This window comes from Benincasa hispida, chromosome 9 (genome assembly GCF_027475165.1).
Source record: "Benincasa hispida cultivar pf3 chromosome 9, pf3_genome.v1.1, whole genome shotgun sequence".
NCBI classification, from domain to species: Eukaryota; Viridiplantae; Streptophyta; class Magnoliopsida; order Cucurbitales; family Cucurbitaceae; genus Benincasa; species Benincasa hispida.
In genome coordinates this window covers 93937915-93954000 of record NC_143486.1, presented here as the reverse complement: position 1 = coordinate 93954000, position 16086 = coordinate 93937915, and the positions used below count along the sequence as shown (strand labels likewise).

Here is a 16086-nt window from a genome sequence, read left to right as displayed (position 1 = left end):
TTATTAGAACAAATAGTAGAAGTTTTAAGCAATGAAGTAATAATCATGATTTATTTGCCAAATAACACAATTTGAAATACAACTTTAGACAAGAATCTCCCTTTAGAGGACTATTGATTTATTTTGGTTTGTCAAGCAACTTAGAAAGAATAGAATTTATAGAAGGAGATTTAAAATAAATAAAAAGAGAAGTGTTAGTGGTGAGTGACTGGTGAGAAAATGCCCAACCATCCATAGAAGTAGAGAAGAAGAGGATGCCACCATTGGTTTGATTTGGTTAGACAGAAGGAACCAAGAATTTTCCATTTTTCATTTTTGAAATTCATAAAATAATAATAATAATAATAATATTGTTTGGTAAAAAGGAAAAAAAAAAGAACAAAAAAAAAGGGAAAGTTGGGTTTGACTTAAGAGGCCCTGACCTGACCGTAGGACTTGTTTGTCTGAGTGTCTGCCCGACTGCCCCATGGCGTTGGACATTTTAACGCCGTGCCTTTCACGCGTCAATTAAATGCTCATATACGTTGGGTTTTTTTTTTTTTTTTTTTTTTTTTAAATCCTATTTTCCAAATTTTTATATCTAAAATTCTCATTTCATAATAATCTTGATTTTAAATTTATATAAAATTTTAAACTTTTAATCAAACTTTTTAAAATAAAATAATTTTATGAATTCTTTTTAGTTTAAATTTTTTTTATTTGAGTTTTGAAATTGGTAATTAGATAGGTGATTTTACCGTGGTTAAAGTCACTTTTATTAAGTTCAAAAGCATAAAAAAAAAATACTTTTAAGCATTGAAAATAAATTTTGTTAATATGAAAATAAAGTTTAAGGATTTAAAATCACACATTAAGTTAATATTGAATTAATAAAAACATATTTTGAAGTAATTTTCAACCGACAAAAGTTATTTTGAATATTTTAAAATTATTTTCCTACAAAATCTTTTTAGGATTTGTTTATTTAAAATTTCTTAAGAAATGGTTGAATTGAGTTGACTCTCATGAATACTCAATAAGTATCATTTTTCTTCATCTTTTTTAGACAAAAATTATATTTAAACGACATGCAGGTGTATATATATAATTTTTGCAATATCATATGAATAATTTGATATTGTTTTTCAAATTTGTTATTATTATTATTATTTCTGAGATCACTATCTATCTATAAATATTACGAGATGGTTTGGTTTATCTAGAATATGATAATTGAGAAAATGACCATAAAAAAAGGGTCAAACTTTGACATTTTGTGGACAAAGTGAAAGTGAAGGCTTCTTAGAAGCAAAGCAAGACTCTCTGACATCATTTTTAACCTAACCCTTGATGACTTTGAGATCCAAAAATAAAGTACAAAACGCATATATAAACATTAATGTCAAGCAATAACAATAGTATTGTATAATCTAAGTTATGAATTAATCATTAACTAAAATAGTATTATCATCAAATTAAGTATAGTTGAATTGATTAAGGAACTAAAAAATGTTATATTATTCTAAACAAATTAAATAAGTATATCTTAATCTAGATCATTATTACAATATAAATTAACTTTAAATTTTCTAGCTTTTGAAAATTTGACACGTCACTTCATTTAGATAGATTTGATTTGAATTTAAACCGTTAAATAATATAATTTATTTATGAAATAAAAGTGAAATTATATTTTCCACCCTGTATTGAATATGAATAAGTTCTTGTTCTAAAAATAAGTGTTTGCATAAGTAAGCTGAAACCCCATTTAGATACCCTAAATTTAAGTATTGTCAAATCCAAATTTCTGAATATGTTTATTCCCACATCCACATTAGCTAGTGGACTGGCTCCAAGTTTTGTTTTTCATTTCTTAATACCACAAAATAAAAAATAAAAAAGGGCATTTTTGGAATCACTCCCCCTTCCATTTGCATTTGAAAAGAGAGAGAGGGCATTGTTTTGTGTTGACAGTCAAAACATAGAAATCATTTAAATATCAAAATGTGGTAATTTATTTGAAAAGGTGGTTGGAAAAAAAAAAAAAAAAGATTGTTACTCCTTTTTGGATTATATACGTCTTCTCCCAAAGTTAGAAGTTCAAATCTTCAACTATAAATAGAAATGGAACTATGAAAATAAATAATCTCCAACAAATAATTACACATTTGAAAATCTATTTCTTCTCTCTAAAAATTACATCAAACAATAAGTTTCCGTACATATCATGAGACGACATTTCCATCTTATGGTCTATGACATAGTCCTTAGCCTACTTTATCAAGATTCTCTAAATTTAATATTAAACACCTCTTTAAATATCTCTTATGTAGTCATTTCAATGATATCCTTAATTATATTGAAAATTTTGTATAATTATCTTCACTTACTTCTGATCATATCTAGTGTTCGATAAACACTCAAGTATGTTTGGATACTAGTAGTAGATCAATATTTGACTTCTCTAAAGATCCATTAGGAATGACTAGTGCTTAAAATTACATTTATTTTCTTCGCTTAAGAAAATATTTTAAGCATTTAAAAGTCATTCCAAACAGACTCTAAATATAATAGTAACCATAGTAGATGCATCTTTATGGGTTTCACTCTTGTCATACACACAAAATCAAGAAAATATATAAAAGAATAAATAATGAGAATCTATCACATAACAGATTATGATTAGATAATTTTAGTAGGCCATACAAATACAAGTACTATCTGAGATGCATTTAAGTATTTTTCATTCAAAAGTATTAATCATCGTGGAATTTGTATCTTTTTTTTATTTAAAAAAAAAAACAAATCTGTTTAAAAAATTATATGATTATAGAATGAAAATGGTGGAGGGGACCCTAAAATGATAACACAATCTACAAGGTCAAAAATGATGGATTTGTGTTAGCTCAAATATCTATATGATTTGATTCACACACAGTGTTCAAAAGCACCATCAAAGGTCCACAAACACTCATTATCTTTTCCAATACCATTACCAATCAATGTATTTATATATATATATATATATATATATATATATATATAGTTGAAATCCCTACATATAAGATATAATATTATTTAATACCTCTAAATCACATAAACAAATAAATAAAAAGTTTACTCCAATAAAGCATGTCTCAGGTTCTTGGGTGCTCAAAAGTATTCTTTTCAATTCTTTTTCATAGGAATATTGGATCTTGCATCTTATTGGTGGATGGAATATTAAAATAAAAGCAAGATGGTTTGAGGAAAAAAAAATTATATTGTAATCAAGTAGTTTTTAAACTTATTCTAACTAGATGGTAATTTTTTTACTTTATTATAATAATTATAAATTTTTTTAAAACCTACATATTTATAAATAAATTTATAATATTTTATTATCGATTAAATATTAATGAATAATTATAACTAGTTTTATAGTTTTATGATTTATAAGTATAGAGTATCAAACATAGTTTAAATAATTAATTTTTGAATTTGCTATTTGTTTTCATTGTTTTTAATTTTTTAATTTTTTAATTTTAAATTTTCTACGAAACAAATTCTAAATTTTTTAGTGCTTAATACATAATATATATCGACATAATTATAAATTATTATAAAATATAAATCCAATATAATTATTGCAGTTTCATTAATCATTATCTAAATCTATCATCAATTATGCATATTAATACATGTTAGTCAATAATTACTGTAATTTGTCTTAATCCATCAATATCTGAGGTCCATGTGATTAATGATTTCTATTTTTAATTTTCTGTTTTTTAAATTTATAATAAAAAATTTAAAGAAGAAAAATAAAAATAACACAGATGGGCCGGAAGAATATGAAACCAATTTCGTTCAAATATAAAGTCAAAGGAAGTTTCCCTATCAAAAATTTCTTGAGACTTTTTTTAAATCTATTTATTTTTAATTTATAAAGTATACTTTTTTCCTATTATGTTTTTTCTCTTATTAATTTGGAGGTAAATTAGAGTATTATTGTATTTGAAAAAAAACACCATTAGTCAAAAACAAACTTATTTGAAACTACATATAGGAAAAATGGTCCTTTTTTTTTCTTTTTATGGAAATGTGACTCAAAAACGCATTTACATTTTTTTTTTAAATTTTTTTATTTCAGTCCTTAACTAATTCAATCTTATATGTATATAATAAAAGTATTTTTCTTAAAACAATTTATCAAAAATAAAAGTCAACTTGCATGGTTTAATTTGATGACATTTTAACACTGTTTATATATATATATATATAAATAGTGGAAAACTATATTAAAACAATGATTTTTATATCTCCTGTAAAATTTATAGACTTGAGAAATATATTAAACCAAAAATCAAATGTTTCCGACAACTTTGTATTATCCAAAATCATTTTCTAATTACTTATTTAATTTTAGAGTTACTTGTTTATTTTCAGTGAATTATTTTATTTTATAATTTACGCTATTTCATGAAATGAATTACTAAGATTCGTTCGATAATCATTTTTGTTTTTTCTTTATGTTTTTTAAAGTTAAGTTTATGGACACTACTTCCACCTCCAAATTTCTGTTATCTACTCTTTACTAATGGTTTTAAAAAATTAAGTCAAAATTTGAGAACTAAAAAAAGTATCTTTCAGAAAATAGCTTTTGTTTAGATGCAAATCATTATAAGAATTGTGAATGAAATATGTTTAATTTTAAAAATATAAAAACTAAAAACTAACTAATTACTAAACAGAGCCTAAATAATTAAATTTAATATTTAGTTATATTAAGATAATTTGAGTCTTAATTACAAACAAAATATTCTTATACACGATTAAAAGATGATTCTCTATAGCTTGTAAATCGACTTTGTTGGATCATATATTGTCCATAATCGCTACGATTTCGAGTATTTTACGATTACCCTCTCTTTAATTTGTATATCATTATTACAATCATTCAAATATGTTATTGCTAACTATTTTATTTTGAAAGCACGTACCTACACTTTTTTAAAGTATTACTTCAAATTATAGGGTTGAAATATGAACCTTAACCACTTTTTAAGAAAAGTATTTAGTTAAACTACAAGTTTGATTTTTTTTTTTTAAATTCAAAATTCCAAAGTTGGTAGATCAAATTATTGCCCTGGAAGATGGTAGTTAATGCCTTATCTAACAAACTATGCTCAATGATAAATCTGCTCTCTAAACTTTCAAAGTTTGGCCTAATAACAAGAGAATAGTAAACTATACAGTTTAATAGATTGCTTATACTATCGACTTTGAGGTCAGATGTTTGATTCTTCCACCTCACATATTGTTAAAAAATTATATAATTTGACCTAATTAATAGCTAAAGTGTGACAGCAACCAAGAGATATGTGGTTCGAATCTCATCTTCCCACCCCAATTATAATATTCTAAAAATATTAAGCTAATTAATAAGTATATATAACAAAAAGAGTCCATCGCATTTCTCCATTTAAAAATTGCAAAGATCCTTTGCATAACTTTTGCATCTGGTATTCATGTTTTTTCCTTCTGTAAAATTTCTAAGAGGAAAACAAAGTTGCTCATAATCTAATAGCTTAGACATCTTCTAGATAGTCAGACTCTTGAAAAGAGGTCCCACTTCCTGAAATTTTGCCCCGAGAATATATAGTTAGGTCAATTGATGCCATTTTCTCCACCAATTTTATTATTTTATTTTCATTTAAATAAGCCCTCTTACTTTTTCTCAAGATCAATCCATGTACTTCAAAGGTCCTCTAAACTCCTTTCTTTTATAGATTATTGATTTAATTGTCGATTTGGTAAATTTTGGTCATCAATCAACATCGAATATGATGATATTTAAAATTTATTGTTTTTAAGATTCTTTCAAATTTGACATTGCTAAAAGAAACATACAAAATCAATATTATTGACGTCATCATGGATTGAATTTCATTATTATAAATCTATATTCGATATTGAAATATACATAATGTAATGTAATTTAATAAGAATAATAATTAAAAAAAAAAAAAAAAGTAGAATGATATTTTATATATATATCTCACCCTTACCATCCAAATATTATATCTTTTATTCTTAAAGTGCAATTTTATGTCAAATCTAAACATGGACATCTCTTTATTCTCCCAAACATCTTAATTCAAATTTCCATCTTTTTTCTTTCCAAAAGCTTAATCTAATTGACTCTAGAAAAAAAAAATAATAACTAATTTGATCCTCTTAAAATGTGACAAAGCATGGTTTTTTTTTTTTTTTTTTAAAAAAAATCTTACTCTTTTGGTGAATAGCAAGAGTATTATGTGTGTTAATAAAATTATTATTGTGACTAAAATTAGATTCTCCAAAAACTTAATGAAATAATTAGGCTTTCTACTTTATAGCCATTTACTTCTTCTTCTTTTTTTTTTTTTTATTATTATTATTCAAAGTTGAATAATAAGTTTCTTTAAGTCCATTTTGGTGGTAGTGCCTACCATTTGGATATTGGAGACCAAAATTAACTTTATAATATACCATAAATATATGTTGTTTAGTAGTCCAAATTAATAGATATCATGTACTTTTCAAGCATTTGACATAGTCCTCCAATTAGGTATGTAGTTCTATAATTTTTTTTGGGTCATTTTCTTTTGTTGTTTTCTTATGATGATTGAAAGAGGGTTTTCATCATGCAAATTCATTATTATTTGTTTATTATATGTTTTTTTGTGGGGGTGGAGGGCTTCTAGAAATGCCTTTATTAAAATCCCTATTTTTTTAAGTGAATTTTGCATCATATATACACTAATTAAATATTCCTTTTAAGTTAAAATTAATTATAAAAAAAACTTAGTTGAAAAAGATAAATATCACTAATCACCTTGGAAGATAGTGTCTTTTTGAGTTCATCATTCTTCAATCGAATATCCATGTAGAATTCATGGGTTCCAATAACTTCTTTGTTAATATGGAGTTCTATTTCAACACATTGATAACGAGAGAAATAAACCATTTATCTTACAAAAAATTATGTTCCTCAATAGATTACATCTTCGCTTTATGATACTTAATAGATTTCATTTCACTATTCGTCTCGCATACATCAACAAAACATTGTAAAATTTTAAGTCAAACTCTTAAATTACCAATTGATCCAAAAGCTTAAACCAACGAGTGAAGGTAAATTTAACATCGTATCATCTAAAATAAATTAATTACCTTCTCATGTTCCTAAGAAAATTAAATGAAATAATAAAATTAGTTCATAATTTTTTTCATAATTAAAAGAACCAAATATAAAGTTGACTTTTAGAGTTATATTTGTCTACCAAATTTTATTGAAACTACTTGTGATTGCTTGCAATGTGATTGATTATATTTTTTTTTAGCATTCAAGAATGATGAAGATTTAATATACAAATTATCTGATATTATATGTTAATTGAATTACGTTCGTTTAACCGTTGTAATTGGTTTGTATTGATTTTTTTAATTGGGTTATTCATGAATGTCCAATCCCATTAATAAAAATATCACCAACTTTACTAAGAACGACAGTACTTTTCATCTATTAAAAAATGAATTGAAGTAATAATTTTCGTTTTCCATCTTATTCTTTAATACATCAATCCAAATTATATGTATCAAATAAATGAATAAATAAATAAATATCTAATGATAATATACGTAAAAAGTTTATTTAAGAAACAACAAAAAAATTATTAGACACATATTTTGAAAATTCAGTTTGGACATCTATTTTTTAATACATCCTTTTACCAAATATAAAATTATTTGGTTAATTGCAAGTTTAATTTCTAAATTTTAAAAATCTTTCAAATCTATTAAAAGATGCCCTTAAATTTTAAAAAGTATGTTCAATATGATTCTGCTTCTTCAATTTTTTGTTTGATAAGGTTTTTCTGAACTTAAAATATATCTAATAAAATTAAGTTTTTGGTGTATCTAATAGGTCCATTAAAATATTTAAAAATTTAAAAGTTAATTATTCTAGTATATTAAATTGAATCTTATTTGTAATAGAATTATAAAATTTCAATTTTAAGCCTAGAAATTTGTGAACTAAAAACAATTAGAATGAGTCAATGAACTATGTATATTTGAAAATTCAAGCATCTTTTCAAATTTGAGAACCTACTTCAAAGGTTGGACTTATTGAAAATAAAATCAACACCCTTGGACTTATTATATTAAACATTTTTTAAAGCTCAGCTAATCATTTGATTATTTATTATTTATTATTTATTTTTGAAACTTGAGCTTATTTTTTTTTCAATTTCCTATCATGGTTTTCATCTTTCTTAAGTAAACAAGCTGATTTCTTAGTCAAAATTCCAAAAACAAAAACAAGACTTTTTAAAAACTATTTTTTAATAGTTTTAATAGTTTTCAAAACTTGGCTTGATTTTCGAAAATATTGATAGAAAGTAGATTGAAGGTGGAAAGAATTGATATTTATAAGATTAATTTTCAAAAACTAAAAACAAAAAATCAAATAGTTTTCAAATGAGTCATAAATACTACAAACATGAAAAATTCAAGAAGTGAACTTATAATTTAACCCAATTATTTCAAATATGATTTTTTACCCACCTCTCATTATGCTTGGCTTAGAGAGTTTCCATGGTTAGTGGTCTCATAATTTCATGGCTGACTTAATTTGAAAACAATCTTAGTTTAATAATTTGTTACCTCTCAATTTAATGTCAAATGATATATGGTAAGTAATTAACTACAAGGTCAATAATGCTAATTGAAATCAATTTGCAAAGTGCAAACATTAAGATGTTTTGGACTAGTTCCTAATCCATGTTCAATTTGTTGTTGGAAAGTACTATTCAATTGCTACACTAAAAATGAAAACTTCAAAGACCTATCATAAAAAAATATATATCTTTGGTATTAATTGATTATAAATAGATTGTTGATATGAACAACATTTGAAAATTATTATAGTGTTTGACTTTTATTCTAGGCCAAGCCAACCCATATTTTCTCTCATTTTCTTTTTCATTATTGTCTTCTTTTTCCTCCTCTTAATTACATCAATATATAATATGTATATGTGAGGTTGAATAACATTTTTCTATTTTTTGACATTTTCAATGCATCCTTGTACATTTGAAAACAATACCAATAAAATTTAGCATATTCTTTAAAGATGTTGATAGATGATTTGGAAACTTTCTTTTAGACTACTTTGTGATTTAGCTTTTTTTTTTTAAAAAAAAAAAAAAAATTAAGTTTGATTATAAATGATTTATGTCACCTCCCATCTATTAAAAAGAAATTCAATTCTAAAAAATTAACCATATCCTCCTCATATTTAAAAGTTTGAATCTCTATCATACACCTATGATATTGTATTAAAAAAAGAGTAATATGAGTTGGACGTTTGTTTATGCTCACTATTTTCATTATGGACACATTATTTTAGATGTTTCATAGACACTATTCTACTTTATAGATTGATTTGAGTCTTTCTTGTCTAAAGAAAATTTGACTTTTTGTTAAATAATCAATATGAAGAACTTAGGTCCCAGTTTGGTAATCATTTGACTTTTTTTTTAAAAAAAAAAATTAAGTCTATAAACACTACTTTCACCTCCAAGTTTTTTCTCTTGGTGTCTATTTTTTTTATACCAATTGTTTAAAGAATCAAAGTCAAATTCTGAGAACTAAAATAAATAGCTTTTAAATTCTTGTTTTTGTTTTTTTAAATTTGACTAAGAATGTAATCATTGTACTTGACAGAAATGTCAATCATTGTAAGAAATAAGAAGAAAATAAGTTTAATTTTCAAAAAATTAAAAATAAAAAACGACATGGTTATCAAATGGGCCTTAGTATTTGGGTTTAGTAATTTTTTTTATATTTTTTTATTTAAAAAATTGAGTTTGTTAAACTTACAATCTTCTTTGTTAAACTTGCAATCTTCTTTCCTTTATAGCATACCATTCGAAAACAATTTTATTTTCCGAACCAAATTTTTGAAAGCCAAAAACAATATTTTAAAGCTGTTTTATTTTCTAAATAAATAAATAAATTTGTTGAGACTTGAAAAGTGAGGAAAATGGGCTAGTTAATAAAAGCTTAAACATCTAAAATCATAGAACTAAAAAAAAAAAAAAAAAACCATTATTAAAAATAAATTAAAATATAATTTTGGACCACTTTAGATTCCATTTTATTTTAGTCTTTATACTTTTAAATTGTCCGAATCAATCCTTATACTTCTCATAGCGCATATATTTTCAATAAATCTTAAACTTATTCGTTCAAAGATTTATTTTTCTTTATTAAAATTGGTTAAATAATAATAATAATTTTCTTGCTAGAAACAGGAATACATTTTCAAATTTTATAAAGAAAATGCTATATGCTTTTATTAAATTTTTTTTAAAAAAAAGTCAGCAAAATAAACTATATAAAATGACTATTATTAAGATTTATTGAAAATATGGAGGCTAAAATAAGACATTTGAAAATAAAAGGACAAATAGAATTAAATCCAAAATACATAAACCAAATTGGTATTTGAATTTTGAACCATAGAAATAATAGAGAAAGAGAAAGTTCAGCTCAGCCTTCTTAATAATTGAGGAAGAACAAACTTGCAACTTGAACCACCTGCATTTACAAAGACAACTAAACATCTAGACCATAGCTTCCTGACCACAAGCTTTACAAAAAATTTAATGAGCAAAAACTGCCTCTGACCATCAATTTTCTCACTGGAAGAATTAAAGAACTCCATCCCCTTCAACTTTCAACTTTAAGCAATCACATGCACATGATCAAAGTTATTCAACTAATTCTAGTTGGGATTGTGAAAAAAATCAGCAAAATCATATTGACCGTACCCAGATGATGGCATTAACATACTGCCAGTAACATGGTGCTGCAATTAAAAAATATCATGGTCCTACAGTTTGATAAATGTACAACAAGATGAGGAATACAGATCAGTAACTCCCTTTTGTTTGTTTTCAATATTTGGTAGCCATCTTATTTGCTCTTTTAGACTTCTATAATACAATAAAAAGATAACAGAACAATTGCAATAATTCAATGCTCACATTAGGAAAGTAGCTTCTGTTTTACATAACATGTAAATAGAGAAGAACTACATGAGCTTACACAGGGAAAGAATACACTCACAATATGCAGAATTCAATTACGAAAAAACTCTGGGAGTTTATAGAATTGATGCAGATAAAGTGAGCCAACAAAGTGATTGACCTGCACTTTTAAAATCATCCAAACATTCTTGCCATATTCCTGACACTTCTAGAGAGATTGCCTTCTCAAGATGAAGATACACTTACATTGCGTTATGCCGCCAAGGACGGAAATATTGTGGTACTTGGAAGTGAAATTGAGGAATAGCAGTTGGAATTGAAGTTCCATTGAACTATCAACAAAGTGATTGAGCTACAGTTTTGAACTCGTTCAGACATGTTTGTAGTGTCTTTTGACGCTTTTGGAGAGACTGTCTTTCATTCTGAAGTACCTCGATAGCACCTGGAGCTACGAACATGTCTGTGAACTTCTCGTCATTCACGGCAAATAATTCCAAAGAAAGTGCCACTACAAGTCTTTCTCGACTGCAAAAAGGCATGTATAAAGAGCAACAATAATTAATTGCTAACAAAAGTTGAATAATATGTTTGTGGATTTCTCTCTTGAAGAAAATTAAATTATTTCTGTTTTACCCCATTGTCATATAATATATCTATTTATATAAACATTTAACAACTCTAAACAAATTTGGGTGATAATAGTAACTTACCACGGTGTTAAAAATCCAGAATTCAGTGTAGACATCACACTTCGCTCAATGAGAACTTCACGAATCCGAGCAAAATGTTGCGCTGCTGATGAGCAAATTTCTGTGTAAGCTGAGCTACATCTTGAACTTCCATCACCATTACTGAATAAAGTTCCGCAACCATCTTGACCACCTATCCGACTAGAATTTCTGACTCTTGAAACCCTTTTCCGAACTCCAATATCAATCCCATTTCCAAGTTCCTTCTTTACTCCATACCCAACATCATTAGGTTGTTCTGGTGATGGAGTCTCAGGAACGGTCATTTGGCATTCTCGAAGGGCTTCTCTACATTCTGTACCTTTTCCTGGTGTTATCTGCTGTATGTTCTTTTCTGGAGGTATGTTCTCCTGATCCTTCATTGTTTCATTGCGAGATACTCCTCCACAATCAGACAATTCAAACGAGAACAAACCTGCAGAAACCCGATAGAATTTCTGAAAGGATGATGCATTTGAGAGAGAGCCTCCTTCAAAGTCGTTCTCATAGCAGACAAGTGAATATGGGCTTGTAACAGAATCGAGGTGGTGACGAAGTAGTTGCTTGCACTGTTTAGCAAGATCCTTCAGAAAACGATTGTACGCATGCCTTAAAGCAGCATGAAAACCAACGTAGCCATCCATGTTACAATGCTTCTTCCCATCTGAAAACCAAAATCTTTGATAAGGCACTAACCATAAATTAACTAGAATGCAAGTTATTTTTTCCACCCAACAAATATTGAGTTATTCTCGCCCGTCCATGAATATGAAAAGACTGATCCTGGAATGACTATTGAGTTATTCTCGTTCGTTCGTGAGTATAGATGAGTCGAAGATGAAGTTATGTAGAAGTTGCAAAGAAAAGAAAAACCCCAAGAAAAGTGAATAATTGAAGGGAAACTGGGAGAAGTCTATTTACTTTGTGATTCATAGGCACGATTTCTTTCCAGAGCAAGATCAAAAAGATTTTCCAATACAAAAGCTAGACGATCACAAGCAGTATCTAGAAGAGGAGCAAGCCATGATCGTGCAGCAGCACGAGCAATCTCTGCAGCAGCCTCAGTCAATCCCCTGCCTCCACGTTTGCCAGCATGAGCAAGTAATATGTTTGCTACCTGTTTCCAAAAAGCAAAGGAGCTTAAGCAATAGTTAATTTGAAAATTAATCAAATTCGAAGAACGAGTGACTCTTGCCTTCTCCCTTGATACTGAAGGGCACTCGATGGAGTAAGCAGCACATCGAAACTCAAACATCACTCTTTCAAAAGCAGCACCACCATACAACCGAAGGCTAGAGTTGGCAGGTTTGACTTCTGATATAACACCAGGCCAACTTCCAATACCACTTCCTGATTGTTCCTCTGAAGTAGTTTTCCCCCATTGCTCTGGGGCAGGATCTGCAGCTCCTTCAATCAATGCGCTCTTTACCATAGATAAACAGAAATACATTATTTTATTAGTCTAAAAGGTGAACTCGGTTAATGAGAGAATGATATGAAAGAAAGAGTGAAAACATTTGAAACAAAGCCTTCAAATAAAATATAACAACTTGTCCAATCACAGCTGCAAATAACTTCATGGCACCCTCAAAACGGCAAAGAGTAAAAACATTTGAAACAAAGCCTTCAAGTATTAATAAGTTAACTTATTAATACTGCTTCAGTATATGAGTTTCTTTCCTTTGTTATCCATCTTCTAAACCTGTTTTCAAAATCTAATCAAGTTTTGAAAAAAAAGAGTAGTTTTTACAAACTTGTTTTTGGAATTCAGCTAAGAATTCAAATGTTTCTTTAAGAAATGGTTAGTAAATACTAAAGAATTGGTGAGGAAACATACATAATTTTCAAAAACAAATTGTTATCACATGGGTCCTTAAATTAGATTAAATTAAATTAAATTAGATTGTTCACAACGTAGATTTCATTAAATTAGATTTCATTCACAACGTAGAATTAAATTAGATTTCATTTACAGCGTAGAAACTAGAAAGTTCAAGCAAAAAAGGATGTTTAATTTGAAGCTCAGATGCATATGAAATGTGGAAGCAGTTTTTAACATAATTCACACATTTGAAGCTTCAAATTGTTGATGCTCCGAATCCAAAATCCAGAGAAAAAATTACAAACAATAAATAAATATTAACGAAAACCTACAATCACAAATGTCAATGTCAAGAAATTACTCACCACATGATTGCTGATAGAAGCTGTATACAACATAGCAGATCTCCTAAGATGTGCAATATCTGAAGTAGCTTGTATTTTTGACTCCATTCTACATAGTTCAGATGAAACTTCGACACAACGTTGCTCTAACAAAGCCAAAGTTGCTGGAGCCGCTTCCTTGTATCTCTTCTGAAGCTCAGATTCTAAATATTCCCTGAGGCAGCCAAAACCAATGTAAGACCTATATTTCTCTTCATCAAACCCTCCCTTGACACCATCACGTAGATGACGAAGAACTTCAGAATCCACTTGAGATATTTGTCGGCGAAATTCATCATTAGAAACAGTATTTCTATCCTTTGGCAGGGCCACAAAAAATGGGTGCGTGTTATCTCCAAGGTAACCACTGGCACTCAAATATTTATCCACTTCCCATCTGTCACCAAATTCCTGAGCATGAAAGAAATATATCATAAACTTTTTTCCACATGATAAAGTCAGCGAGTCTATTCCTGCTGTACATGTTCCAGTGAGTTTCTTGATTTCACGGAAATAGCAAAATCCGAGTCTTCAATAGTGCATGAAAATGATCATAACGATTTTGATTCAATGACTTAAGTTCACGCAACTTTCTGGTGTAAAATATCCATCTAACATTTCTTTTAGAAAATGGGTTTCACATATGTGCAGTGGATTCGTACCTTCAGACGATTATCAAATTTGGAGACAACAACTATCGTCCGTCTGAAAGCTGGATCAATTTCACGAATAGAATCCAGCCACAAGGATGAACACCATTCTACACTACTTTGTTGAAGAAACAAGAGGATACGATGGGGAGGACTTGCAAGGGACTTCACCATTGAAAGAATTTCTTCTGGAGTGTTCTCTGGCTCTCCCTTCCTTGCCTGTCATAAAGGACCAATCAATCACTGGGAATCGGTATATAATAAGGACATCCATTTGAACGAATCAAACATGTAGTTCTTGATAATTTATGTACCAAACCTTAAGTACAAAGCCAGGGGTATCGATAATGGTAAGATTGGGGCAATGTGCATATTCTGCCCTCATCACAATTGGCTTGGAAGAAACTGCACTTTTGGTCTTCTTCAACAGTGCCTCAGTTCGAGACTTTATAACGTCTGCAATAGCAGATGCTAAAACAACAGGACTTCCATATTCTTCAGAATCTTCCTCCTATTTTCCCATAAACAAACAAGTTGCATCATCAAAATAATTGAAATTCACTCGAATTATTTCCTACGAGGTCAAACATGAAGGATGAAACTAAAGCCCCCGAGATAAATTTGACACCTCGAAGACACAAAAGGCCCGAGTATACCAAAAGGAGCTATAAAGATTGAGTAAATACAACCATAAGAGGACCTGAAATCGGCAGCGGGGCTCGAGAGCAGTCGGATCGTGGACCATTTGGAGGATCAAGGGCCTGCGTGTCCCCATTTCGACTTCGCGGACATTGAAGCGGAATCCAAGTAGGGCTTCTAAGAGAGAGCTCTTTCCATCGGATTGACCACCCAAGGCAACGATCTCAGGAATGGGAAGCTTCTCACCAAACGCAACAGCCGCCGCCTGAAGACGATTGTAGGCTTCGAATCGGGATCTGGAGTCGGACGCGTCCATACGGCTGGAGTTCTGAACCTTCCTGGTGGACTTTTCTGAAGGGGTTTTGGTTGGCGTAGTGAAGTACGAAGTGGAGGAAGCCATTGGAGTGGTGAGGAAGAAGAAGAAGAAGAAAAGGAGAAAGGGGAGCGGACTGAAGAAGATGAATTTGAATTTGAACTTCATTTTAACGTTCTGGTGGAAGCTGGGCTTGGTTTTAGTTTGGGCCTCACCAAATTTTCATCATTATTTTCCATTATTTTCATAGCATTTGGGTAAAAGAGTTGTTATTATATTGTGAGAAGAACAATATTAAATTTATTGTCGGTAATTAATTGGAGACTAAAATATTCATCGAGGTGGTTAAGTTCATCTATTTTGGTAAAAGATATCTTTAAATTTTTAAAAATTTTAAAATATCCCGTAAACCAAAAAAAAATAAATAAAAAATATCCTTTTCATTAATATATTTCAAAAATATTATTAAACTTTAAAAAATACACTTAAAA

At 28.5% G+C, this 16086-nt stretch overlaps 1 protein-coding gene across 1 annotated transcript; it reads right to left on the bottom strand.

Annotated features, from left to right (window-relative positions):
* Positions 1 to 11036: 11036 nt before the first annotated feature.
* DRP5A (Dynamin related protein 5A) lies at positions 11037 to 15814 on the bottom strand. Its single transcript, XM_039041211.2, has 8 exons — positions 15344 to 15814; positions 14963 to 15154; positions 14656 to 14862; positions 13976 to 14404; positions 12984 to 13211; positions 12710 to 12905; positions 11771 to 12452; positions 11037 to 11585 (listed from the first exon to the last, which is right to left on the bottom strand). The coding sequence occupies exons 1-8, from the start codon at positions 15761 to 15763 to the stop codon at positions 11396 to 11398; spliced, it is 2544 nt and encodes an 847-aa protein (XP_038897139.1). The 5' UTR covers positions 15764 to 15814; the 3' UTR covers positions 11037 to 11395.
* Positions 15815 to 16086: the final 272 nt, after the last annotated feature.

Coding starts and splice junctions, on each gene's coding strand:
- DRP5A (XM_039041211.2), bottom strand. CDS start 15,763: ATGAAGTTCAAATTCAAATTCATCTTCTTCAGTCCGCTCCCCTTTCTC. Junction 15,155..15,343: donor AGCCCCGCTGCCGATTTCAG/GTCCTCTTATGG, acceptor ATGGGAAAATAG/GAGGAAGATTCTGAAGAATA. Junction 12,906..12,983: donor CTTCAGTATCAAGGGAGAAG/GCAAGAGTCACT, acceptor TTTTGGAAACAG/GTAGCAAACATATTACTTGC.